General features: G+C 46.2%; 1 protein-coding gene across 1 annotated transcript; it reads left to right on the forward strand.

Moving 5' to 3' along the window:
* LOC309400778 (hydroperoxide isomerase ALOXE3-like) lies at positions 1 to 26,844 on the forward strand. The gene is made up of 15 exons (XM_081969437.1): positions 1 to 90; positions 1,259 to 1,434; positions 6,721 to 6,925; positions 10,041 to 10,125; positions 12,718 to 12,840; positions 14,304 to 14,407; positions 15,765 to 15,937; positions 17,326 to 17,469; positions 19,052 to 19,255; positions 19,914 to 20,000; positions 21,161 to 21,330; positions 22,517 to 22,638; positions 23,531 to 23,631; positions 24,413 to 24,583; positions 25,636 to 26,844. The coding sequence occupies exons 2-15, from the start codon at positions 1,273 to 1,275 to the stop codon at positions 25,813 to 25,815; spliced, it is 2,031 nt and encodes a 676-aa protein (XP_081825563.1). The 5' UTR covers positions 1 to 90; positions 1,259 to 1,272; the 3' UTR covers positions 25,816 to 26,844.
* The last annotated feature ends 1,075 nt before the right edge of the window (positions 26,845 to 27,919 follow it).

The following is a 27,919-nucleotide window of genomic DNA, read 5'->3' on the forward strand; positions in this document are numbered from 1 at the left end:
GGAGAGGGGGAGCCTCCCCGAAGAGCCTCCGGCCCACCACCGTCTGGTCTCGCCCGGCTTCGTCTCCCCCCACCGGAGGCTGAGCGACAGGTGAACGGACCGGTTCCTTGGCTAGAAGGGATAAATTCCAGGAGGTGAAAGGGAGCTAAACTTTGGTGCTGATTTTTCTTTCTTTCTTTCTTTCTTTCTTTCTTTCTTTCTTTCTTTCTTTCTTTCTTTCTTCCTTCCTTCCTTCCTTCCTTCCCTTCCTTCCTTCCTTCCTTCCTCTCCTCTTTTTCTTTATCTCATTCTTCCTCCTTCCTTCCTCCTTCCTCCTCCTCACTCCCTCCCACCCTTCCTTCCTTCCTTCTTGCTTGCTTTCTTTCACCTCCCTCCTTCCTTCCCTTCTCTTTCTTCCTCCCTCCCATCTTCCTCCCTCCCTACCTAATTTAATTAATTAATTGATCGTTTATTTGTTTATTTATTTATTCTTTCCTCTCCCTCCCCTTTCTTTCTTTCTTTCTTTCTTTCTTTCTTTCTTTCTTTCTTTCTTTCTTTCTTTCTTTCTCCTCCCACCCTCCTTCCTTCCTTTCCCTTTCTTCTTTCTTTCCTTACTTTCTCCCTCCCTCCCTCATTTAATTTTTATTCATTCATTCGTTCGTTTATTTATTTATCCTTTCTTCTCCCTCCCCTTTCATTCAATTTCTTTCTTTCTTTCTTTCTCCTCCCTCCTTCTTTCCTTTCCCTTTCTTCTTTCTTTCCTTCCTTCTTCCTTCCTCCCTCCCTCCCTCATTTAATTTTTATTCATTCATTCATTTATTTATTCTTTCCTCTCCCTCCCTCCTTTCTCTTCCTTCCTTCCTCCCTCCCTTCTTCCTTCCTCCCTTCCTCCCTCCCTCCCTTAATAAATTAATTGATTCATTCATTTATTCACTTATTTATTTATTCTTTCCTCTCCCTCCCTTTTCTTTCTTTCTTTCTCTCTCTCTCTTTCCCCTTCCTACTTTCCTTCCTTCCTCCTCCTCCCTCCCTCTCTCTTTCTTTTCCCTCCCTCTTTTCCTTCCTTCCTTCCTTCCTCCCTCCTCCTCCATCATCTCTATCTATCTCTCTATCTCTATCTATCTATCTATCTATCTATCTATCTATCTATCTATCCATCTTTCTAACTAACTAATTATCTATCTATCTATCTATCTATCTATCTATCTATCTATCTATCTATCTATCTATCTATCTATCTATCTATCTATCTATCTATCTATCTATCTATCTCCATCAGGGTCACCGGCCAGCATGGCAGCCGTCCCCTCCGCCACCTACAAAATCCGTGTGGCCACCGGCAACTACCTCTTTGGGGGCACCATGGACACCGTCTCCGTCTCCTTGGTGGGCGCTCACGGGGAGACGCCCAAGTTTCACCTGGATAAATTCGGCAAGGATTTCTCTCCAGGAGAAGTAAGTGCTGGGATGGTTGACCGAGGGGAGGAACCGCCTGGGAGCCTCCAGCTGTTACTACAGCTCCCATCATCCTCTGCCACCTTCCGGCAGGCTGGCAGGAAAATCTCCCGGAGGACGAGATTAAGGTCATCCTTTGCCACCCTGGATGGCAAGAAAGGAAATGCTTTACCTCAACGTTTCTCAACCTTGGCCATGGGAAGATGCGTGGGACTTCAACTCCCAGAATTCCCCAGCTGAGTTGAGGTCCACCCCATCTTCAAACCACCAAAGTTGAGAAAGACGGCTTTATTATCGTGATTATTTCTATACACATAAATGGCCGTGGGTGTCTCTCTGTGTGTGTGGGCTCCAGCATAACTCTGGAGCGCCTGGGGCAATTTCAATCAAACTTAGTACACAGATGACTGACTCTCTGGAAACAAATATTGTGAGGGTAAGACACTCCTAACACCCCACACATGGGGTGTGTGTTCAGTTAAGATACAGCCTGTTGTGCCTTAAAACGGCTTCTACTGTACTGCCGTAAATGGCTTCTACTGTACAGCACAGCGGAGTTGCCGTGATAACGGCTTCACAGTACTCCACAAGGGGGGCTCCCTCTGGAAAATCCAACGTTAGAAATTACGCTCGGTCGGGATATTTCCCCCCTATAAATAAATACCCGGGCAACGCCGGCTTATCGGCTAGTTTTATTTATTCTTTTGTTGACATCTGGTGGTCGTCTGGCATTTGCATGCCGGATCTTCTGAGTTGATTTTCCAGATTTTCCGATTTCTCCAGCTGAGCGTTTGAGCTTTTGACATGCACGGAGAAATTCAGGGGGGAGGAAATTGGGAGAAATTGCAGCAGGTCTCCTTCAACTAGTAGAAGAGATTGTTCTCTGCTAATTTCACCTTTTGGGTGCTTCAAGGAGAGGAGGGAGGGAGGGAGGGAGGGAGGAAAGAAGGAAGGAAAGAAGGAAGGAAAGAAGGTAGGAAGGAAGGAAGGAAGGAAAGAAAGAAGGAAGGAAGGTAGGAAGGAAGGAAAGAAAGAAGGAAGGTAGGTAGGTAGGAAGGAAGGAAGGAAGGAAGGAAGGAAGGAAGGAAAGAAGGAAGGAAAGAAAGAAAGAAGGAAGGTATGTAGGTAGGAAGGAAGGAAGGAAGGAAAGAAGGAAGGAAAGAAAGAAGGAAGGAAGGTAGGAAGGAAGGAAAGAAAGAAGGAAGGTAGGTAGGTAGGAAGGAAGGAAGGAAGGAAGGAAGGAAGGAAGGAAGGAAGGAAGGAAGGAAGGAAAGAAGGAAGGAAGGAAGGTATGTAGGTAGGAAGGAAGGAAGGAAGGAAAGAAGGAAGGAAGGAAGGAAGGAAAGAAAGAAGGAAGGTAGGTAGGAAGGAAGGAAGGAAGGAAAGAAGGAAGGAAGGAAGGAAAGAAAGAAGGAAGGTAGGTAGGAAGGAAGGAAGGAAAGAAGGAAGGAAAGAAAGAAAGAAGGAAGGTATGTAGGTAGGAAGGAAGGTAGGAAGGAAGGAAGGAAGGAAAGAAAGAAGGAAGGAAGGTAGGAAGGAAGGAAAGAAAGAAGGAAGGTAGGTAGGTAGGAAGGAAGGAAGGAAGGAAGGAAGGAAAGAAGGAAGGAAGGAAGGTATGTAGGTAGGAAGGAAGGAAGGAAGGAAAGAAGGAAGGAAGGAAAGAAAGAAGGAAGGTAGGTAGGTAGGAAGGAAGGAAGGAAGGAAAGAAGGAAGGAAAGAAAGAAAGAAGGAAGGTAGGTAGGTAGGAAGGAAGGAAGGAAGGAAGGAAGGAAGGAAGGAAGGAAGGAAGGAAAGAAGGAAAGAAGGAAAGAAGGAAGGAAAGAAAGAAGGAAGGAAGGTAGGAAGGAAGGAAAGAAGGAAGGAAGGAAGGAAAGAAAGAAAGAAGGAAAGAAGGAAAGAAGGAAGGAAAGAAAGAAGGAAGGAAGGTAGGAAGGAAGGAAAGAAGGAAGGTAGGAAGGTAGGTAGGAAGGAAGGAAGGAAGGAAGGAAAGAAAGAAGGAAGGTAGGAAGGAAGGAAGGAAGGAAGGAAAGAAGGAAAGAAGGAAGGAAGGAAAGAAGGAAGGAAAGAAAGAAAGAAGGAAGGTAGGAAGGTAGGTAGGTAGGAAGGAAGGAAGGAAGGAAGGAAAGAAGGAAAGAAGGAAGGAAAGAAAGAAGGAAGGAAGGTAGGAAGGAAGGAAGGAAGGAAGGAAGGAAGGAAGGAAGGAAGGAAGGAAGATTGATGCTCTCTGAGCTTGGTTATTTTCTGGCAGACGTTTCATGACCCAGCTAAGGAACGCTATCAGTATTAGAAGAGAGTGGGGTTTGCAAGGAGGAGGAAGAGGACTTGGGGTCCTTAGAGCTCTCTGAACTTGGCTGTTTTTTTTGACAGATATTTCATTCATTAGGTAACATCATCAACATGATGTCCTCAAAATAGAACTGATGGGTCACGAAACATCTGCCAGAAAACAACCAAGGTCAGATAGCACCAAGGACCCCACAGTCTTCCTCCTCTTCCTCCTCCTCCTCCTCCTCCTCTTCCTCCCACTCCTTTTCCTCCCGACCACAAACCCCACTCCCTTCTAGCACTGACGACATTCCCTAGTTGGGTCACGAAACGTCAGCAAGAGAACGGGGTTCAGAGGACCATGAGCTACCAACGTTCTATTTAATCAGAAGAAGGAAGCGCATGGCAGCATCCCAAAGGATCAATACATTGGATCCTTGTTTCTCCCCCCACCTCCCTTAATTTGATCCCTTCTCCTTCCAACGGGCTAAAATCTACCTTCCCCTAGGAAGACCCCTTGTTTATTCACCCCCAACGAGGGGTCTCCGCGGAAGAAACTTCCGCCCTGCTGCCTTCTTACTAACCTGATAACAATCTCTAAGACGGAAGCCTTTTTCTTGTAATCTTAAACTTAATTTTAAACTGTCAAGCATAAGAATGGTTGAGGCCTGCCAACGGGTGACGGAGCTGGCAGGAGATTCGGACAGTGAGGAGGGTTGGAGAGGGACATTGGCCAGTCCTGGAGTCTGGGGAAGGCTCGGATGAGGGTTCTGTGTCGGAGGCAGAGAGAGGGTCAGAGCCACCCGACAGTTCTCAGCTGCCTTTGGAGTCGGACATCAGTGAGGCAGAAGAACAGCTGGAGCCTCTTCCCAGTGTGCGCATGTGCAGAGCGGCCAGACGAAGGGAGCAGCTAAAGAACAGGGGTTGACTTGGGAGTAAGGCCACAGGTGGATGATGAATGGGCCCTCCCAGAGGAAATAAAAGAGGGAGCGCCAGGGGAGTGGAGCTTGCAGGAGACCATTAGTTCGCTTCATTGGTTCGTGACTCTCCGAGACTCCTGGCTAACTTTTGCCAATCTCGGCCTGGCAGCTCTCCAAGCCAGATGAGGTCTGTGACCGTAAATCCTCCCTTGAAAGACTTTGCTGGATGGGAAGGAGCAGAATTTGCAGCCAATTCATAAAAAAGGGGGTTTTGTCGGGACCAGGAGTTTGCTTCCTGCTCTTGGGACGCATGAATAAAGCATAAAACATAAGAATGGTGCCATTTTTCTCCTCGTCGCGCAGATCTGAACTGAAATTTAATCCGGTTCTACCAGTTCGGTCTGTGATGTGTTGGTTGGTTTTTTTTTAAATTCGGGATGGGAAATGGAGGAGGGAACTTGGATTCGATCCCAGCTTTGATTCATGCCCGTTCCTGCATTTTCCAAGAAACAGATCATGCAATGGATCTCAATTTTTTCCCCCGTTGTCGTAATTGTAAACCACAAACACCTGAATTTTGATCCCACGACATGAGGATGTTGCAATGGTCATAAGTGTGAAAAAAAGTCCTAATTCGCTTTTTTCGGTGCCGCGGTAACTTTGAACGGTCACTAAGTGAACGGTCGTAAGTCAGGGAACTACCTGTATTTATTTGAGCGTCTTGGGGGGTCACGTGGTCAACGTTGGAGGCCTTCCTCGCCCACTTCCGACGAGTGAAGTCGACGGGGGAAATTGCATCTGTTTAACGACCCCGTGACCCGCTTAACAACTTGGAGGGATTTCCTTAACAACAGCCAATTCCTGCAACCGTTCTTTGGATGCTTTAGTCTCCAGGCCTTTAAGGATCGTCTTTGTTGCTCTTCTCTGCACTTTCTTTCCAAAGTTTCTTTGGAATCCTCCTCCTGCCCTGTCTTCTCCAACTCTCTCCATCTCCACTCTAATAACCAATGGGAATCAGAGGGGGTATTCAGCCGGTTCTGACTGGTTCTGGCAAACCGGTGGTGGAAATTTTGACTAGTTCACAGAAATGGCAAATACCACCTCTGGCTGGCCCCGCCCCTGATCTATTTGCTGCCTCCTGAGTCCCGGCTGATGGGCTGGGTCAGCTTCTGTTGCCCTCCACAGGAAAATGGGGAAGAGGGTTTAGTGGGGCGGGGAGGGAATGGGGATTTTGCCCTGGAGTGGGAAGGGAATGGGGATTTTGCAGTATCCTTCCCCTGGAGTGGGGAGGGAATGGAGATTTTGCAGTATCCTTCCCCTGGAATGGGAAGGGAATGGGTATTTTGCAGTATCCTTCCCCTGGAGTGGGAAGGGAATGGGGAATTTGTCCTGGAGTGGGAAGGGAATGGGGATTTTGCAGTATCCTTCCCCTGGAATGGGAAGGGAATGGAGATTTTGCAGTATCCTTCCCCTGGAATGCGAAGGGAATTGGGATTTTGCAGTATCCTTCCCCTGGAGTGGGAAGGGAATGGGGAATTTGTCTTGGAGTGGGGAGGGAATGGAGATTTTGCAGTATCCTTCCCCTGGAATGGGAAGGGAATGGAGATTTTGCAGTATCCTTCCCCTGGAATGGGAAGGGAATTGGGATTTTGCAGTATCCTTCCCCTGGAGTGGGAAGGGAATGGGGAATTTGTCTTGGAGTGGGGAGGGAATGGAGATTTTGCAGTATCCTTCCCCTGGAATGGGAAGGGAATGGAGATTTTGCAGTATCCTTCCCCTGGAATGGGAAGGGAATTGGGATTTTGCAGTATCCTTCCCCTGGAGTGGGAAGGGAATGGGGATTTTGTCCTGGAGTAGGAAGGGAATGGGGATTTTGCAGTATCCTTCCCCTGGAGTGGGGAGGGAATGGGGATTTTGCCCTGGAGTGGGGAGGGAATGGGGATTTTGCAGTATCCTTCCCCTGCCATGCCCACCAAGCCACACCACGCTCACCAAGCCACACGCACAGAGCTGGTAGTAAAACTTTTGAATCCCACCACTGATGGGAATGGATGGGAATTGTAGTCCAGGTGCACTTAAACTCTCCTCTTCGGCTTCGCAGGTAGAGGAATTCGTGGTGGAAACCCAGGTGGAGTTGGGGGACCTCCTGTTGGTCCGTCTTCATAAGGAGCCGTATGGATTCTTCCCTCCCTCCAACTGGAACTGCAGCTACATCGAAGTGGAGACCCCCGGGGGGCAGACCCACCGTTTCCCTTGCTATCGATGGATCCTGGGTTACCGCACCCTCGAACTCCGAGAAGGGACAGGTGAGACCTTCCCACCTTCTATGAAGCTTCTGGAAGGAAGCCCTTGAGCATTCTTTCTCATAGCTTGGCAGGTTAAAGATGGGTGGGCTTCAGCTTGAGGATTGGTGGACTTCAACACCCAGAATTGAAGATGGGTGGATTTCACCTTGAAGTTGGTGGGCTTCAATTCCCAGAAATGGATGAATGGACTTTAGGCTGAAGTTTGGTGGACTTCAATTCCCACAACTGAAGATGAGTGGACTTCACCTTGAAGTTGGTGGGCTTCAATTCCCAGAATTGAAGGTGCCTTGGAGATGGATGGTCTTCAGCTCCTAGAACTGAAGATGAGTGGACTTCAGCTTCAAGATGGGTGAACTTCAGTTTTCAGAACTGAAGATGAGTGGACTTCAGCTTGAGGATTGGTGGACTTCAACACCCAGAATTGAAGATGGGTGGACTTCAGCTTCAAGATGGGTAAACTTCATTTCCCAGAAATGGATGAATGGACTTTAGGTTGAAGTTTGGTGGACTTCAATTCCCATAACTGAAGATGGGTGGACTTCAGCTTCAAGATGGGTGAACTTTGGTTTCTAGAACTGAAGATGAGTGGACTTCAGCTTCAGGATTGGTGGATTTCAACATCCAGAATTGAAGATGAGTGGACCTCAACTTGAAGAGGGTGGACTTCAATTCCCAGAACTAAAGATGAGCGGACTCCACCTTGAAGAGGGTGGACTTCAATTCCCAGAACTGAAGTTGGGTGGACTTCACCTTGAAGATGGTGGACTTCAATTCTCCAAATTGAAGATGGGTGGACTTCACCTTGAAGATGGATGGTCTTCAGCTCCTAGAACTGAAGATGAGTGGACTTCAATTCCAAGAATTAAATGAATAGACTTCACCTTGAAGATCGGTGGACTTCAATTCCCAAAACTGAAGATGGGTGGACTTCACCTTGAAGATCAGTGGACTTCAATTCCCAAAACTGAAGATGGGTGACTTCACCTTGAAGATCAGTGGACTTCAATTCCCAAAACTGAAGATGGGTGGACTTCACCTTGAAGATGGGTGAATTTCATTTCCTAGAACTGAAGATGGAAGTTCAGAAGAAGTTCCGCTTGAAGATGAGTGGACTTCTTCTTCTTCTTTTTTGCCAAGCTTGGGGAATATCGCAGTAGAGTGAGGTCCACAGAAGCTTCAGTCAATATTCAACGAGGAACTGAATATAATTCAGTCTTTCTCAAGGTAGGTGTGGACTTCAACTCCCAGAATTCAGCTTGCTGGCTGGAGAATTCTGGGAGTTGAAGTCCACACAACTTCAAGTTGCCAAGTTTGAAAAAAAAACCAGTGCTTTATAATGAACAGCGATGGTTTAAGCACTTCACAGTATTGTCAGACTCATTTGACACACTTTCCTAAGTAGGTAAAAATAGTTACAAAACCCAAGGATGATTTATTAGGAAATGAAAAACTGGAACTTGTGCTGACCTAGAATTTTTTGGGGGCTTAAGTATCCTTGAATTGCTTCCAGCTCCTGCATCCCGACAGGCAGGTATTCACAGTTATCAATTTGTCTCTCTGATGGACACATTTACGATTTGATTTATTAAATTTGTCCACCCACCCAGCGATTTCACCGTTGGGATCCTTGACAGCTATCAGATTCCCAACCCAATCTCGAATCAAATTAATTTAGCCGAAGAAATCGGATGAGGGACAGCCTATTGACACTAACTCTCAAAGGCTTTTCTGAGAAAACCGGAAAGCTTTCCCCGTGGAATTTCTGCCTTCGGTGACAGCTATTTCAAAAGGAGTGGTGGGGTGGCCTAGAGGTAGAGCTCTTGCCTCACAATCAAGAGCTCGATCCTAGGTAGAGGCAGATATTTCTCTCTCTCTGGAGAATATATCTGCCGAACAAAACTCCATACTTGCAACAGGGAAGGGCATCCGGCCAGTAAAACACTCAGCTCCATTCCATTGCCCAAGACTCCACCCCACAAGGGATTATGGGGTCATTAAAAGAAGCAATTCAAAAGCGTGAAACAATTGGGAAGGTTTAAGAGGTACGTAGCTGCCTACCTCTGGGTTCCAGTTACAAGTAATCCTCGACTTACGACCGCAATTGAGTTCAAAAGTTACGTTGCTACAAGTGTTAAGCGAGTTTTGCCCCCTTTGACGACCTTTTTTTTTGCACCGTTCTTAAGTGAATCACTTTAGTTAGTAACAAGGTTGCTAAGTCAATCTGACTTTGCTTGTGAGAAGGTCGCAAAAGAGGAGGAGATGACCCTGGGAGACTGCAACCGTCATAAATACGAGTCTGTTACCATGCATTTGATCACGCGACAACCTCCCCCCAAGGAGACTGCAACGGTCGTTAAATGTGGAAAAACAGCCATAATGTACATTTTCAGGGGCGTTATCACTTCAAACAGTCACTAAATGAAGCGCCACCTATATTTTACAGTCCCCAATTATTCCTTTAATGTAAAAGAAAGGTTTTCAATCTTACAGTACAATACAATGCAATAGCGGAGTTGGAAGGGACCTTGGAGGTCTTCTAGTCCAACCCCCTGCCTAGGCAGGAAACCCTATACCAAGAAAAAGAAGAAAAGAGAAAGAAAGAAAAAAAGAAAGGAGGAAGGGAGAAGGGGAGGAAAATAGAAAAAAGGAAGGAAGGAGAAATAGAGAATGGGGGAGGAAGAGAGGAAAAAGGAGAAGAAGGAAGGGAGGGAGAGAGGGAAGGAGGAAGGAGAGAGATGGGAGGAAGGGAGGAAAATAGAAAAGAAGGAAAGGGGGCGAGGGAGGGAAGGAAGGAAGGAGAGAGATGGGAGGATGGGAGGAAGAGAAGAAAATGGAGAAGAAGAAAGGGTAGTTGTGTTCTTTTTTTTTCTCTTCGTATTTTATTTCCAATACAATAGCAGAGTTGGAAGGGACCTCGGAGGTCTTCTAGTCCAACCCCCTGCCTAGGCAGGAAACCCTATACTGTTTCAGACAAATGGCTCTCCAACATCTTCTTAAAGACTTCCAGTGTTCTCTTCCTTCGGTGGGGGGGGGGGCAGAAGGCAGGGGCAACCAAGCAGACGAATTGCAAATAATTCCAATTTTACCACCACACCCCCCCTCTCTTCTTTCGCAGCCAAAATCGCTCGCGTAGACGCAGGCAGCCAATTGCTTTCAGAACATCGCCGGTACGAACTGCTCGCAAAACAGGAAGCCTACAGGTGAGTCAGCCGACGGCCAGGTGTAAATGGGGACAACAAGGAGGTGAATCTTCACGCATAAAATGCAAAGCACTCCTTCCTGCATCCAGGCGCAAACAACTTGCAGGCCCCCCCCCCCCCGCTCCGTGGGAATGTTTTGAAATCCTGATCTTTTTCCCCTCCGTAAAAATTACTAATTGTTTTGTAGCTGAGTCTCAACAGACAGCTACATATTTGCGCGGGGCTTAATTTGCAAAAACTCCTTCGTTCGTTCTTTCGGTCTCTCCCAACACTCCCTAAAGCAAGCGGTTCTCACCGCCAAAGAGGTTTCTTGAGGTGTGTGCCAGTGGTGGCTTCCGGATCCCGTCGCGTTGCGTTATCAACAGCTATGGTACGCGGGCCAAACGAACCACCGTACTGGTACGGTGGCCACTGCTCCCGGCTACTACCGATACAGTTCGTACCGGCCCGTACCGCCTGGAACCCCCCCACTGGTGTGTGTATGTGCGAGAGCGATTTGCTCTGGGATTTGCCAAAAACGTGGGAGTGCTCGGGGCAAAGTTGGAGCCATAAAGGGGAGTTCGGGAGAGGGGGCGGTCTAGAAGCATTAAATATTATTATTATTATTATTATTATTATTATTATTATTATTATTATTATTATTATTATTATTATTATTATTATTATTATTCGAACTCTCAGCGTTGCCTCCGTGCCTTGCCCCGGATTGAGAGCCTCTCCAAGGGAGGGGAAAGGGGGAAGAAAAGAAACATTGACTGTGTGTCAAGAGTGGCCCAACAATTGGCAACTCCGAATCTCGGCCAACGAATGCTCCATCTTACACTGTTGGAAGAAACTTTTCTCGTGGGTTCAGTTCCCGGTGGGGAAAAAGACACTGAAAACATGGAGGCTGCTTGGAAAGATGGTTTTAATGGTGGACAGGACCCCATGGCTTGAGCTCCTGAGCAGAAAAGGGGGAATCACAGGCTTCCAGATGTTGGGTGAAGAAGAGACCAAGATACTGAAAGTCCCTGGTTTTATGCCCTCTCTGGCCTTTGATCTTGATCTTGTCTTCTGATTGGTTGTCGGACTCCCATGGGGCAACTCTTTAGGCTGTGTTTTGAGTCCAAGTTTGAGCCTTGCTTCTTCCCAGGTGCCCTGTGGTGAGATGGGTCAAAGGCTAATCCTATCATGCCTTAATCCCATCACCCTGGAGTTGAAGAAAGGGGTATCTTTGTTATGTAGAATAGACTGGCCCAGGCCCTTTGAATGGCCCATTGACAAAGGCGGCGGCTATTAAGAGTAAGTCTGTTTCCTACCGAAAAAAACATTTCTGATCCATATCATATTCTGCCTTTTCAATATTTCCCAGGATATTTCTTTTTTTTTTTCTAGGAGAGGGTGGGTTTTAACTTCCTACAACGCATTGGCCAAAAAAGTAAATAAATCAGAATACAAAATACAAGCTGGGTGGGTACGACCTCGTAGACGACCCTCCCTCTGTCAAGGACCTTGGAGTACTGACCTCTAACGATCTAAGCCCCAGAGCTCACTGTAACAGCATTGCCAAAAAGGCATTAGAGTTATTAACCTAATTTTGCAAAGCTTCTTCTCCATTAATATTGAACTGCCAACTAGGGCTTACAAAACCTTTGCCGGACCAATTCTCGAATACAGCTCCTCTAACTTGGAATCCGCACTGTAGATCGGACATTAATACAATCGAGCGAGTCCAGAGGTATTTCACGAGAGGAGTCCTCCGCTCCTCGGCTCGCAACAGAATACCCTATGCCATCACACTTGAAATTTTGGGCTTAGACAATTCAGAACTTCGCCGTCTTCACTCCGACCTAAGCGTAGTCCGTAAAATGATCTGCTACAGTGTCCTACCTGTCAACGACTACTTCAGCTTCAACCACAACGACACAGGAGCACGCAATAGACACAAACCTGCTGTGATACACTGCTCCAAACTCGATTGCAGAAAAGACGACTTTAGCATCGGAATTGTCAATGCACTACCTGACACTGGGGTTTCTTCCCCGAAACCCCCAACACGTCAACCTTAGGCTGTCTACTGTCGACCTCACCCCATTCTTCAGAGGTCTTTAAGGGGTGTGCATAAGCGCACCAGCGTGCCTACAGTCCAGTGGTCGGTTCCAGCCAGTATGCCCCAGTACGGGCATACCGGCGGTAGCTGGGAGCAGCAGTGGGTTTCAGCCAGTACGCCCTGGTACAGGTGTACCAGTGGTAGCTGGGAACGGTGACTCATTTGACCCACCTGCCCGCCCGCGTTCCTTACCGCTTTTTAGTGCAAAGGGGCCAATTGCGCACAAGCGCCCAGCGTGCGGGGCCTGTGCGACCTCCACCAAACAGCTAGGTGTCTCATGGTGGAGGCGTATGCATACCGGTTCCGACGGGATCCGGAACCCACCACTGCTACCGTCCTTGTCCTAATGCTCCCTTGAATTCGTATCCACTTCATGTGTTCATAATCATATTTGTACTTATGTCGGTTATCTAATTCATGCTTGACGGAAATAGATAAATAAATAAATAACAGCAACAATTAAGCAACTCTTTCCGCTGTCTTTTTTTTTTTTTTTGCTACAGATATAAAGATTATCAACCCGGATGGCCCAAATGTCTAGACGCCGATTCAGTGGACCAGTTACACCTGAGCGATCAATATTCCAGTATCAAATCCTGCTCCTTCCGAGTCCTTCTGAAAACGGCGTATGTAAAATGTGAAAGAGCAGGAGGAGAATCCAAGAATTAACTTCATTATTGCTGGGAGGAAAATAATCCCCTTCTGTTTGCCGTTTAATCGGTTTTATTTTTCACAAGTTGCCGTAAAATCACTACGGAGAGGGCGGGGCTAGATGACCTCTGAGGTCCCTTCCAGCCCCGTCGCTCTCTGTTCCGTTATTCGGTTTGAAATTTTTTATTAGTTGATCAGAACGTAAAATATAAAAATATGAAGGAAAAAAAATGAAAATAAAGGGAAGATTGGGGAAGAAAAGGGGAAGAAGGAAAAATGGATGGTGGAATGGAAATTTTTTTTAAAAAGCATTTGACTTCCGATTCCTTTGATGCAGTAGAATCAGGTAATAAATGAAACCTCAACTTTATATAATAATAATATATGCTAGCCATTTCTATAACAACAATCTGTCTGATCAGCAAAATCCAAAACCAAAATTTCATTTTTTCCCCACTTCGAGCACAAAGTCCCAAAGTGGTTTCCAAGTACAAACAAAATTAATTGCCTTCTTTTTTTTTAATCAAAGCAATGGAAATCAAAGTTTTCCCCACCTCAAGCATGAAGTCCAGAAGTGGTTTCCAAGTAGGAAAAAAAAATTAATTGCCTTCTTTTCTTTAATCGAAGCAATGAAAATCAAAGTGTCCCCCACCTCGAGCACAAAGTCCAGAAGTGGTTTCCAAGTAGAAACAAAATTAATTGTCTTCTTTTCTTTAATCAAAGCAATGGAAATCAAAGTTTTCCCCACCTCAAGCATGAAGTCCAGAAGTGGTTTCCAAGTAGGAAAAAAAAATTAATTGCCTTCTTTTTTTTTAATCAAAGCAATGGAAATCAAAGTTTTCCCCACCTCAAGCATGAAGTCCAGAAGTGGTTTCCAAGTAGAAACAAAATTAATTGCCTTCTTTTTTTTTAATCAAAGCAATGGAAATCAAAGTTTTCCCCACCTCAAGCATGAAGTCCAGAAGTGGTTTCCAAGTAGGAAAAAAAAATTAATTGCCTTCTTTTCTTTAATCGAAGCAATGAAAATCAAAGTGTCCCCCACCTCGAGCACAAAGTCCAGAAGTGGTTTCCAAGTAGAAACAAAATTAATTGTCTTCTTTTCTTTAATCAAAGCAATGGAAATCAAAGTTTTCCCCACCTCGAGCATGAAGTCCAGAAGTGGTTTCCCAATAGAAACCAAATTAATTGTCTTCTTTTCTTTAATCAAAGGAATCGATTTAGATATCTTTGCTAATTCCATCAACTTTTGCAGCCTTTCAGCCATTGTCGGAATCACAGTGTCCTTCCAGCTTTTGGGCACAAAATAATCTTGCTGCCGTCAACATATATAATGTCAAAGTTCCATTTTTCTCCCCAAGTCCTTTATCCATTATTAGACCCTGTTATTCTATGTTCCCCTTGGCTTTTCTTAAATTTGTCTCCCCTTTTTCAATGCCAGGGAAATCGAGTTGAAGCTGAAAGGTCTGTTGAACCACAAGGGATCCTGGAAAAAATTGGCTGACATCCGGAGGGCTTTTTGGTTTTATCGGACTCCAACCTCAGGTCAGTCTTCACAACTGCTGTGACTCACGTAATAAGTATGGCAAGAAAGGTCGTAAAACGGGACAAAATTCACTTAACAACATAAATTTTGAACTCAGTTGTGGTCGTAAGTTGAGGACCACCTCAGGGGTGAGTTCCGGCAGCCGTTACTGCTGGTTTGTTCGTGGTTGCGCAGCAGGCGCCCATGCGCAGTACTAAAAAAATCCTCTCGCGCATGCACAGAAGCCAAAAACAAGATGGCCGAGAGAACTGGTTCGAGGGCGTGGCCAGCCTGGGTCACTGCCGGTTCCAGCAACCCAAGTTCTGTCAAACCGGTCCGAATTTATAGGAATCTACCTCTGGACTACCTACAGAACAATCTCCCTCCACCTTGACCATTTAAAGATGGGTGGACTTCAACTCCCAGAATTCCCCAGTCATTTTTGTACTCCCCGTATAGACAAGTGAAGCCCTCTCAACAACTATCTTCAGTTCCCCAAATCCAAAGGTGGAGACGATTTATCTATCTAACTATATAAATGTGTGTTTGTGTGTGTGTCCCAGCATAATTCTGGAACGCCTTGAGCAATTTCAACCAAACTCGGTACACAGATGACTTCCTCTCTGGAGACAAATACTGTGGGGGATAAGTAAGACACCCCATAAACCTCTCGTTCTGTTTGTGTGCGTTCTGTTAAGATACAGCCTGTTGTGCCTTCAAATGGCTTCCACTGTACTGCTCTAAAATGGATTCTACTGTGCAGTGCAGTGGAGTTGCCATGGTAACGGCTTCACAATACTCCACAAGGGGGGCTCCCTCTGGTAAGGGGGGGAATCCGATATTAGAAATTACGTTTGGTCCGGACATTTTCCCCTTATAAATTAATACCTAGGCAACGCCGATTTATCGGCTAGTATATTCTAAAATAGTGTTTTTCAAAACTTGACCCCTTTAAGATGTGTGGCCTTCCATTCCCCATGCTGGTTGAGGGATTCTGGGAATTGAAGTCAATGCAGCTTAATGCATACCAGCTAGGGAATTCTGGGAGGTGAAATCCATCCCTCTTAAAGGGCCGACGGTTGGGGAAACCCTGCGGTTGAGTAAGGACCACAGAGCCCTCAATGCTGGACATCAGCACTGGAACAGCCTGTAGGTTTTCCTTACTCTGACCCACAACTCCTCCTCCTCCCCCTCCTCTGATTCGGCTGCAGGAGGGGCCAGATGCCAGAAAGGCCCCCAACACAGACTTACACTGAAATTTAGTTTTTAAACAGGAGGGACCGAAAATGAGAAATATTGTTCTGGAGAACAATCCGCCAGATCTTTCCATTCCCAGAAAACCTACCTGACTTTTCAAGGACGTTTCTGTGTCCCCAGAATACGTCAGTAAGCATTGGGATGAAGATGCATTCTTTGGCTACCAGTATCTCAACGGGGCGTGCCCTGGGATCATTCAGCGATGCACAGAGATTCCAGTGAAATTCCCGGTGACGCAACAGATGGTGGTTGAATCGTTGGGACTGGAGACCACCCTGGAGAAGGAGGTGAAGGTGAGATGTGGAACACACTAATGCAAAACTGGCTCTACCAAGTAAGACTGACTGCTCTTCTGGAGAAGCTTTGGTGGTCTTCACGGGAAGCCAACATCTCCCTCAGCTTCTGGAGGCTTCCTAGATAGTCCACCTGATGTTCTCTCCACCCCTTTCCCCCATAAAACCCTGTGAGGTGGGGTGGGCTGGAAGAGAAGTCCCACCTAAAAGTCCTCCGGGGACCTTTCGTGGTTGAGGAGGACCTTCTTAAACCAATCCAACACCTTGGCCTTCATGTCACCGCCCAGCGAGAAAACCAAGATGTTTTGGAGCTCCTGAGATAGGAAATCCAAAATGGAGTTTTTGGGTGACCCGTTGGAGGTCCCCTTTCTATGGGAAACCATTTCAGGATTGCCTCCTTGAAAAGGACAGGGTATCATCCAGAGTTGGTGCCAGACTGCTTTCGGTAGGCCCAGCACAGACTGAGGTCTTTCCCTCTGTAGCAACCAATGGATGAATTTTGGAGAGTCCCCCAGTTCTCTGAATTTAATTAGTTCTCCCCAAAGATGGTGGATTGGGGTCCTTCATTGTAAACAGTCCAAATGGGAAAGGGAGGGAGGGAGGGAGGAAAGAAGTAGAATGGAAGGAGAAAGAGAGAGGGAGAGGAAGCAGGAGGAAGGGAGGGAGGGAGAGAGGAAGGAAGGAAGAGGAAGGAAGGACAATGGAGGGAGGAAGAGGGAGGGAGGAAAGGAGGGAGAAAGGAAGGACAATGGAGGGAGAAAGAGGAGGGGGAAGTGGGAGGGAGGGAAGGAGGAAGAGGGAGGGGGAGATGAAGGGAAGGAGGGAAGAAAGAAGGACAATGGAGGGAGGAACAGAAAAGGGGAGGGAGGGAGAACAACGGAGGCAGGAAGAGGGAGGAAGGAAATGAGGGAGGGAGAAAGGGGAGGGAGGACAACAGAGGCAGGAAAAGGGAAGGAGGAAATGAGGGAGGGATAGGAGGGAGGGAGGGAGGACAACAGAGGCAGGAAAAGGGAAGGAGGAAATGAGGGAGGGATAGGAGGGAAGGAGGGAGGACAACAGAGGCAGGAACAGAAAGGGAGGAAGTGTAGGGGGAAGTGGGAGGGAGGAAGGGAGGGAGGAGGAAGGAACGAAGGATGAGGGAGGGGAGATGAAGGGAAGGAGGGAGGAAAGAAGGACAATGCAGGTAGGAAGACAAAGCAGGAGGAGGGAGGGAGGGAGGGAAGGTGGAAGCCGAGAGAGAGGGAGGAGAGATGAGAAGCGGAAGGGGAAGGACAAAGCCGGCGAGGAATCCACACCTTCCATTTGGGAAACGTAGCATGGTCTCTCCAGACGCCTTCTTTCCCTGCCTTCCTTCCCCGCCATCTCAGCCCTCTGCTTGTGGCTCCTAGGACGGGCGGATCTTCCTCGTTGACTGCCAGATCCTGGAGGGCATCCCAGCCACCACGCTCCAGGGGTCCCCCCAGTACGTCTCGGCCCCTCTCTGCCTCCTCCACCTCAACCCCTGGGGGGAGATGATGCCCCTTGCCATTCAGGTAAGAGGCTCCCCACTTCTCCACCTCTGAAGCTTCTGGGGGAAACTTCTGGGGGAAACGTTTTTTAATAGTTTCTGTAATAATAATAATAATTCTTGGGGAAAGCTGGATTCACTTAACGACCGAAAGATTCACTTTGCGACCATCAATAACCGTGGGGGGTGCCGTGGTTAGAATGCAGGATTCGGGGGTCTGACTCTGCCCACTGCCAGCAGTTCAAATCTCAACAGGCTCAAGGTTGACTCAGCCTTCCGTCCTTTTTTCTGAGGTCGGTAAAATGAGGACCCAGATTGTTGGGGGAAGATGCGGACTCTGTAAACCGCTTAGAAAGACCATTTAGATAGTTGGATGACAGATAGATGATTGACAGATTGATAGATTGATAGATTGATAGATTGACAGATTGACAGATTGGTAGATTGATAGATTGATAGATTGATAGATTGATAGATTGATAGATTGATAGATTGACAGATTGACAGATTGACAGATTGACAGATTGACAGATTGGCAGATTGGCAGATTGGCAGATTGGCAGATTGGCAGATTGGTAGATTGATAGATTGATAGATTGATAGATTGATAGATTGATAGATTGGTAGATTGACAGATTGGTAGACTGATAGATTGATAGATTGGTAGATTGATAGATTGATAGATTGATAGATTGATAGATTGACAGATTGGTAGACTGATAGATTGATAGACTGATAGATTGATAGATTGATAGATTGATAGATTGACAGATTGATAGATTGGTAGATTGGTAGATTGATAGATTGATAGATTGATAGATTGATAGATTGATAGATTGATAGACAGACAGACAGACACAGAGAGAGATAGAGAGATACAGAGGATAGACAGAGAGAGATGATATAGATAGATAGATTGAGATACAGATGATATAGATAGATAGATAGAGAGAGAGAGAGATACAGATGATAGAGAGATACAGATGTTATAGATAAATATAGATAGAGAGAGATACAGATGATAGAGAAACAGATGAGAGATAGATAGATAGATAGATAGATAGATAGATAGATAGATAGATAGATGGATGGATGGATGGATGGATGGATGGATGGATGGATGGATGGATGGATGGATGGATGGAGGTGGGTAGGTAGCTAGGTAGCTAGGTAACTAGGTAGATATAATGATAGAAAGATAGATGGATGGATGGATATAGGTAGGTAGGTAAGTAGGTAGGTAGGTAGGTAGGTAGGTAGATATAATGAGAGAGGGAATGATAGAAAGATAGATAGATAGATAGATAGATAGATAGATAGATAGATAGATAGATAGATAGATAGATGTAGGTAAGTAAGTAGGTAGGTAGATAGAAAGATGGAATGATAGATAGATAGATAGATAGATAGATAGATAGATAGATAGATAGATAGGTAGGTAGGTAGGTAGGTAGGTAGGTAGGTAGGTAGGTAGGTAGGTAGGTAGGTAGGTAGGTAGGTAGGTCTGGATGGACGAACAGACAACCACAGAGGCAGAAAGGCAGACAGGCAGAGGGGAGTGTCTCCTTTGAAAAAACAGGAATCTCACAAGTTTCTTCTCCTCCCAGCTGACTCAGCAGCCTGGACCAAGGAGCCCCATTTTCCTCCCCACGGATTCGGAATGGGAGTGGGCACTGGCCAAGTTTTGGGTTCGCAACAGCACGCTTTACATCCACGAGATTCTGGCCCACCTGCTTCATACCCACCTTCTGGTGGAGGTCTTCTTGCTGGCCACCCTCCGGCAGCTTCCCAAGTGCCATCCGGTCCACAAGGTGCGTCGGTGTGGGGAGGGGAACCAGAGGTCAGAGAGACCGCCGGCCATAAGGTGGGGTCATCAACCCCATGGAACATTGAGAGATGAAGCAAGGATCTTGGCCACCGGATGGCCCAGATGTCCACTGGACTTTGCGATTCAGGTTTCCTAAAAATGCCCTAATTGATTCATGAGTCTTGAGCCAAGTTTCAATACAAAACCTGTCACTTATTGCGGTCAGATCTGAGCCTCATTTGAGTTGTAGCTGAACTTTACCCCTGTTCCTTCCCTCCCCTCAGTCTGTGTCATAAATCACATTCCCCAATGAGGTGCACAACTCCCAAAACTGCTGCGGTAATCTGAGATCCGACTTTTGCCGAAAGTATGCGTGGAATGCACTCCCCCCCCCCCTTTTCTCTCACCACGACAACTTTAGGAGTCGACACACGGTTGTGACTTGTGGCTTCCTCCAAACATCTCAAGAGACCCATCCACAAATCTCTAGAAGTTGAGGCATTCTGAGGACAGGTGCAGGATGGAGGTCCTCCTCTCTGATCTTCTCCCAGTTGGCCTTAAATTGTCGTAGAGAGCGAGAAGAAGGAGAACCTCTCCCAGGGACTCCATAATTTGCTTCGTGTCTTCTTCTCTGACCTGCCTTGTGGTTTCCTTGTCCACAGCTCTTAATCCCACACTTCCGCTACACCCTGCATATCAACATCCTTGGCAGGATGCACCTCCTGGTTCCCGATGGGATGCTGGACAAGGTAATGGGCGGCTCCTCCTCACTCTCCATCATCCTTGGTGGTGGTGGTCCACCAGACAGACCTACATCAGGCCTGGGAAGGGAAGGGAAGGGGGTGGCATGTGGGAGGAGAAGAGCATTTTTGTGGGTTAGACTGTTCCAGGCATCAGAAGAAGGGGTGTCTGGGGGGGGTGCGTAGGTCCAAAAAATGGAAGATAGAAGGTGCTACTCGATGAGTAGAGACCTTCTCCTTTTTTACGTGTGTCAGGTATCCTCTGATGGAGGTGTACTACAAATGTGATCTTTCTTTCTTTCTTTTTCCTTCCTTCTTTCTCTCTCTCTCTTCCTTCCTTCCTTTTCTTTTTTAATCTATTTTTTCTTTCTTTCCTCATTTCCTTCCCCCTGCCTTCCTTCCTCTGCTTTTCTTTTTCTTTCTTTCTCTCTTTCTTTTCTTCTTCCTTTTCTTTCTTTCTTTCTCTCTCTTTTTCTTTCTTTCTTTCTTTCCTTCTTCTCTTTTTTCCTCTTCCTCCTCTTCCTTTTTATCTATGTTTCTTCCTATCTATTTCTTTGTTCTTGGTTTTTCCTTCTCTTTCTTTCTTTCCTCCCTCTTTCTTTCTTTTTTCTTTTCTTTTCACATTTTCTTTTTCCTTCTTTCTTTTTCTCTTTCTTTCAACTTCTTTCTTTTTTTCTTTGTCTTTCTTTATCTTTCTTTCCTTTTGTTTTTCTCATCTTTCTTTCTTTCTTTCTTTCTTTCTTTCTTTCTTTCTTTCTGTTCCTTCCTAACTTGCTTCTTCTTCTTTTTAAATCTATGTTTCTTCATTTGCTTTTTCTTTCTTTCCCCATTCCCTTCCCCCTGCCTTCCTTCCTCTGCTTTTCTTTCTTCTTCCTTTTTCTTCTTCACTCTCTTTCTTTCTTTCCTCCATCTCTTTCCTCTTCCTCTTCCTTTCTCTTTCTTTCTATCTTACTTTTTTCTTGGTTTTTCACTTTTCCATACTTTTTGCCTTCTCTTTCTTTCTTTCCTCCCTCTCTTTCTTTCCTCTTCCTCTTTCTTTCTTTCTCTCTTTTTTCTTTGTTTTCACTTTGTCTTTTTTCCTTCTCTTTCTTTTTCTCTTTCTTTCACCTTCTTTTTATTTATTTCTCTGTCTTTCTTCCTTCCTTCCTTCCTTCCTTCCTTCCTCCCAGGTGATAGGCACAGGTTTCCAGGGTATGTCCCAGCTGGTGGCGAGGGGTCTTTCGAAGCTGACCTACTCCATGCTTTGCCTCCCTGATGACCTCCGAGACAGAGGGGTGGCTTCGTTGCCCAATTACTACTACAAGGAGGACGGTCTGAAGCTCTGGACCGCTATAGAGAGGTGCGATCCCCATGGAAGACAACGAGAGGGGGTGACAATATGGCAAGCGAGGCTTATCTGCACCCCCTCCTCCAATTACAATTACTGCAGGTTTCATAAGGGGCACTTTTCATTCCAGATCTAGTGTTCTTCAACCTCAGCAGTTCTCAAATGGCTGGACTTCAACTCCCAGAATTCCCCAGCCAGCATGGGAATTCTGGGAGTTGAAGTCCACACCTCTTAATCCTGCTGAAGTTGAAAACAACAACAACAACACACTGCTGTAGGAGAATTCAGAATTCAGGCCATAGTATCTTGCCCGCAAAATAATCTCTAGATCGGAGATCTTGGCTTGCATGAAATAAGCCTATTTGACACACTTGTGGTTTCCTAGCTAACATGGTTAGATTAGATTGAGCAGGAAATGATGAATGCAGCCAAAACAGGTCTACATTTTTCAGTCTACATTTTTATCTGTTTTATTAAACTACCAACCGATAACCTGGGGTTTGCCCAGGTATTTATTTATAGGGGGGAAATATCCAGACCAAATGTAATTACTAATGTTGAATTTTCCCCCTTACCAGAGGGAACCCCCTTGTGGAGTACTGTGAAGCTGTTACTGCGCTGCACAGTAGAAGCCATTTTACAGCAGTAAAGTAGAAGCCATTTTAAGGCACAACAGGCTGTATCTTAACAGAACACAGACTCCCCTCGGGGTTTTTTAAGGGTGTCTTACCCCCACAGTATTTGTTTCCAGAGAGTCAGTCACCTGTGTACCAAGTTTGGTTGAAATTGCTTGAGGTGTTCCAGAGTTACGCCCCGGTTCTGATTAAGAGAAGCCTTGTTTGGGCGGAGGGGTTGGACTAGATGACCTACGAGGTCTCTTTCAACTCTGTTAATCTGTTACAATCTGTTACACCCAGGGTCTTTGACTGAGATGGGTGGCTCTAAAAAGTTTTTTAAACAAATGAATAAATAATATCGACGAGTACGAGGAATTTAAACATCGATTGGCATAAATAGAGCTCGGGTTTAATACGTAGCAGCCAATAGAATCCTTCCCGAATGGCTTCTTAGCTTTTCTACAGCCCACTTGCTTATCAGACGTTCCTGCGGCTGTACTGCTCTTTAGGCAAATGTGAGTTTTTCCTCTCGTATTCCGGGATTGATGGCACTTCTGTTCCCCTGTTCCGCCATTTTGCAGTTTTGTGTCTCGAATGATCGGCCTTTATTACCCAAGCGACGGAGCTGTGGAGAAGGATATGGAGCTGCAGGCCTGGGTGGCTGAAATCTTCGAGAAATGTTTCCATCAGCGTCAATCCTCTGGTATAAAATTCTTTTCTCTCAACCCACCCACGCGGCTTTTCCGTGAGCGAGGTGTGAAATCAAGAATCAATTTTAAACCGGGGGGTGGTGGTGTCCGGTCCTGTCCACTTGAAGACTTGCGGACTTCGACTCCCAGAATTCCCTGTCCCGTGAAGCTTCACTGGAATTCAGCTCTGATACATCACGAGCAAATGCGGCTAGCGTCAGGTTTCCAAAAAATGCCCTAATTGATTCATGAGCCTCGAGCCAAATTTCAATACAAAACCAGTCATTTATTAGGTGCATTTATTTTTGGCAAGATCTTTTCGCAGTCAGATCTATGCTGTGTTTGAGTTATAGCTGAAGTTTAACCCTGTTCCTTCCCTTCCCTCGGTCTGTGTCATAAATCCCATTTCCCAATGAGGTGCGCCCTTCCCAAGCCTGCTGCAATAATCTGAGATCCGACTTTAACCGAAAGTATGTGTGGAATGCGCTTCCCCCCCCCCTTCTCCCATTATGACAACTTTAGGAGTTGACAGCTAGACTATTGCATTTTTTAAAAAAAAATAGGATAACTTTCTTAGTCGATAGTGGGAATGCGGTCGACGTAATATATCTTGACTTCAGCAAAGTGAAAAAAGAGTTGGCTGGGGAATTGTGCGAGTTGAAGTCCACAAGAGTTGCTACGGTTGGAGAACCTTGTTTGAGGTCATCCCTCTACATCAGGGGTGTCAAACTCAATTTCATTGAGGGCCGCATCAGGGCTGTGGTTGACCTCGAGGGGGCTGGGTGGGCGTGGCCAACTGGGTGGGGCGTGGCCAGCTTGATGTCACTCCCCAAACTAGTGGCATGTTTCTTCTTCGCATTGGGTAGACCAGGACAATTTAACAATTCACTTTTTTAATTTTTCCAGGTTTCCCTGCACACCTAGGAACTATTGCTGCGTTAACCAAGTATCTGACCATGATAATCTTCACCTGCTCAGCCCGCCATGCCAGTGTCAACAATAGCCAGGTTTGGAGGATCTTTTCTTCGTCCTTAATACTATGGGAGGATAAGGTGGGATGAAGCGTCCATCTGCCCCCTTTTCTCCAACTCAACGCTCTCCGTGCTGGCCAGCTATGATGGAAAGTAAGCCAGGATATCTGGATTATATCAGATTGGTGGAAATCTCACCATATGCATGAAAAGGGGTTTAATAAACACAACTCCAGCTTGGAGATGAAGCTCCTTAGATGAATCCATGCTTGGAGTTAGAGCTTCTTAGAAGTCTCCATGCTTGAAGATAAAGCTCCTTAGATGTCTCCACGCTTGGAATCATCCTTGGATGATTCCGTGCCTGGATATAAAGCTACTTAGAGAGCTCCATATTTGGAAGTGAAGCTCCTTAGATGAGTCCATACTTGGAGATGGAGCTCATTGGCTGATTCCATGTTTGGAGATGAAGCTCTTTAGATGTCTCCATGCTTGGTGGTGAAGCTCCTTAGATGACTCCATGCTTGGAGATGAAACTCCTTGGATGATTTCATGCTTGGAGTTAAAGCTCCTTAGATGTCTCCATATTTGGAAATGAATCTCCTTAGATGACTCCATGCTTGGAGATGGAACTCTTTGGATGGCTCCATGCTTGAGAGATGGAGCTACAAGTTACACTTATAGAAAGCATCCCAAAGAGCCAATGGAGGTCTCCTTTCTAGACCTCCTCTAGAGTAGATCTTTGTCTTTCCAAGTGGGAGCTAAGGAATGGCTCCTGGGTCTGAAGACCTTCTAACTTCCAATTTCCCTTCTTCTCCAGTTTGATTTTGGAGCCTGGATGCCCAACTACCCTTCCACCATGAGACGGCCTCCACCAGAATCCAAAGGCGGCGTGACTTTTGCCGACATCCTGGAGACCTTACCAGATGTCAGCACAAGCTGCCAGATGTTGCTCATCTTGTGGCTTCTCAGCCGAGAACGAGGAGATAAGGTGAGACAATATTTTCGGCATCACAGGCCAAATTAGGGAGACCATGAGAGGGAAGGATTAAGGAGTTAGCGGTGGCCTAGAGGTGGAGCTCTCGTCTACACAATCAGGAGTCTGTGGGCTCGATCCTAGGTAGAGGCAGATATTTCTCTTTCTGGTCAAGATGAAAATATATCTACCGAATATAACTCCGCATTGGCAACAGGGAAGGGCAGCTGGCCAGTAAAACATTCAACTCCATTCAGTTGCCCAGATTCCACCCTGCAAGGGATTATAGGGTCATCAAAAGATGATGATGATGATGATGATGAGAGGGAAGGATTAAGGAATCTTTAATGTTTAATCCCAATCTGCAATTTAGCCATGGGATTTTTAAATAATCCCAACACCAAGATTCGACAAATCAGGGTTGTGTTATAATACGTTTTTGTGGTTCTGGTTGGGTTGATTTGGGTCCAGCCATTGTAGTTTATAAACCATGGTTTGCAAGTCCAAACAATCCTAGTGTAGTTAATAAACCACAGTCGAACAAGCCATGTCTTAAGAGTGAAATCTGAATTCAGCCCTGGCTTCTCAATCTTAGTTAATTTATGGATTCTTGTGAAGATAGACCTGGTTCTTGATTTACGACTGGTTGCTTATACGATCGTTTGGAATTAGTTGCAGTTCATATATTGCTTTACTTTTCATTAAATTGGTTGGTAGCGGAGATCTCTTTCGTCATATTGGAAAGTTTGAAATTTTCTGAGGGGAAATATATCGTCCAGGCTTGTGAAGGCCACCATCGTTCCTGGATTCCCAGGTTTCCTTCAAGGGATCATTCCTCAGATCCTGGGAGATCTCCATTCTGGGAGGATTTCCTTGCTCTAAACCACTTCCATTGAATTAATGGAGCCCTCAACTCCAGAATATCAGCTCCAAAGGAGACACATCTCGTGGTCTCCAAACATCTCCCATCTCCCACCTCCTACTCCTAGAAGTCTTCTCTCAAGAAGACGATCCTCCAGATCTCCTAAGATAGGACCTCACTATGGCTTTCTTTCATCTCCTTCCAGAGGTCACTGGGTTACTACCCTGAGGAACATTTCACTGAGGAAGGCCCAAAGAAGGTCATCGCCGCTTTCCAAAAACATCTGACCAAGATCTCCCAGGAAATTGAGGAGAGGAACCGACGCCTCGAGCTGCCCTACCATTATCTCAACCCTTCTGAGGTAGAGAACAGCATCTCCATCTAAGGAGACCGGTCGCTCACCCTGTTGTAGGATGAGGTTCCTCAGCCCACCAAGTCATGGAGGACCTCCCAAGGAAAGACACTGGTCAAGATTTAGGGCACTTCGTGTAGGTGTTCTCACCTAGGCTTCCCCCCAAAAGCACGAGGCAGAGTCCTGGTCCCGACAAAACCCCTTTTATTCAACAAAGGTGAATTCCTCTCGTTCACCTTCAGCCAAGGCCTGGCAAACAGTCTTTCAAAGGGATATTTATGACCACAGACCTTATCTAGCTTGGAAAGCTGCCATGTCAATATTTTCCAAAGGAGGCGCTGTGCAAGGAAAGACAGAGCACAGAGTCCCGGAGATTCACGGACAGATCTTCACACTCCTGAAATGAATCTAACGACCGAACGAACGAATTGTTTCCTGCAAAAAGCCCACTCCCCTTTCGCTCCTCTTTTATATCCTAGGGGAGGGGCCAATCACCTTCCACCTGTGGCTTTACTCCCAAGTCGACTCTGATTTCTGAGCTGTTCTTTTCTTCTGGCAGATCTGTACCTGCACACACGGGGAACAGGCTCCAGCTGTTCCTCTGCCTCACTGCTGGCTAGCTTCGTAGGCACCTGATCACTGCCAGACGGTCTCAGCCCCGTCTCTGCCTCCGATGCAGAGCCCTCGTCCGAGCCTTCCCAGGCCTCCAGGACTGGCCCGTGCTCCTCCCCGACCTCCTCACTGTCCGACTTTGCTGCCAGCTCTGCTGGCCACTGGCGGGCCACAACAATAGGCTGAGGTGGAACCAACAACCTCCAGAAATCTGGTTGTGGAACAGAGAAGACTGTGTTGAAGGAGTGAAAACGAGGGAGCTTTGATTGTGTGGTTGTGCCAATGTATCTGGACATCCTTGGCCCTCTCTTTGTGGATACGTCAGAGGGAAAGACTCAATCCTAACTCTGCCACCAACCTCTAGGTCCTCACTAGAAGCTCCACTTTACTTTTCCCCACTCTTCCCTATTTTAGGACTGAGCGTGGAAGAAAAATTCGATCCAGTTCCAAGCCGAGAGACAGAAAAGTGGAAATAAAATGGAGGCAGGCTGCAGGAGAGGAAGTCTCTGTTTATTTGGTAGCCAGAAACGAGTGACAAGCGGCATGTTTCCGGGGTGGCTGCAATGGTGGGTTTCAATTTTTTTTAGAACCTCTTCTGTGGGTGTGGCCTGCTTTGTGGGAGTGGCTTGCCAGCCATGTGACCGGGTGGGAGTGGCTTGCCAGCCATGTGACCGGGTGGGAGTGGCTTGGCAGTCATGTGACTGGGTGGGCATGGCCAACTTGTAAAATGTGTTGAAACTCCCTTAACAACGCTCTTGCTTAGAAACCAAAATGTTGGCTTAGCCGGTTGTTAAAAAATTTGACTCCCCCCCCCCCACTGGCTAGACTGACATTACAATACAATACAATACAATACAATACAATACAATAGTAGAGTTGGAAGGGACCTTGGAGGTCTTCTAGTCCAACCCCCTGCCTAGGCAGGAAACCCTATACCGTTTCAGACAAATAGCTATCCAACATCTTCTTAAAGACTTCCAGTGTTGGGGCATTCACAACTTCTGGAGGCAAGCTGTTCCACTGATTAATTGTTCTCACTGTCAGGAAATTCCTCCTCAGTTCTAAGTTGCTTCTCTCCTTGATTAGTTTCCACCCATTGCTTCTTGTTCTACCCTCAGGTGCTTTGGAGAATAGTTTGACTCCCTCTTCTTTGTGGCAACCTCTGAGATATTGGAATAATGCTATCATGTCTCCCCTAGTCCTTCTTTCTCTTAAGCTAAACATACCCAGTTCCTGCATTAAAGATAAAAGAAAAGTAATAAAAGTATTAAAGATAAAAGAAGAGCATTTTCAAATATGGGATTTGTGTAATAAATGGTTGGATAATAGAGGCGGAAATGAGGAGCTGGGAAAACATTATTATGGAAGCATTCGATCCAGACAGTACGCTGTTCACAAGGACTTATGCGGGAACTGGGTATGTCTAGTTTAATAGAAAGAAGGTCTAGGGGAGACAGGATAGCAGTCTTCCAATATCTCAGGGGCTGCCACAAAGAAGAGGGAGTCAAACTATTCTCCAAGGCAC

This window comes from Natrix helvetica, assembly GCF_964273705.1.
Source record: "Natrix helvetica genome assembly, chromosome: W".
Classification (NCBI taxonomy): domain Eukaryota; kingdom Metazoa; phylum Chordata; class Lepidosauria; order Squamata; family Natricidae; genus Natrix; species Natrix helvetica.

What these genes read in the sequence shown, in the direction of transcription:
- LOC309400778 (XM_081969437.1), top strand. Translation starts at nt 1,273, where the DNA reads ATGGCAGCCGTCCCCTCCGCCACCTACAAAATCCGTGTGGCCACCGGC. An exon ending in CGAGTCCTTCTGAAAACGGC is followed by an intron (nt 12,841 to 14,303) that starts GTATGTAAAATG and finishes TTTCAATGCCAG; the next exon opens with GGAAATCGAGTTGAAGCTGA. An exon ending in CTCTGGACCGCTATAGAGAG is followed by an intron (nt 21,331 to 22,516) that starts GTGCGATCCCCA and finishes GCCATTTTGCAG; the next exon opens with TTTTGTGTCTCGAATGATCG.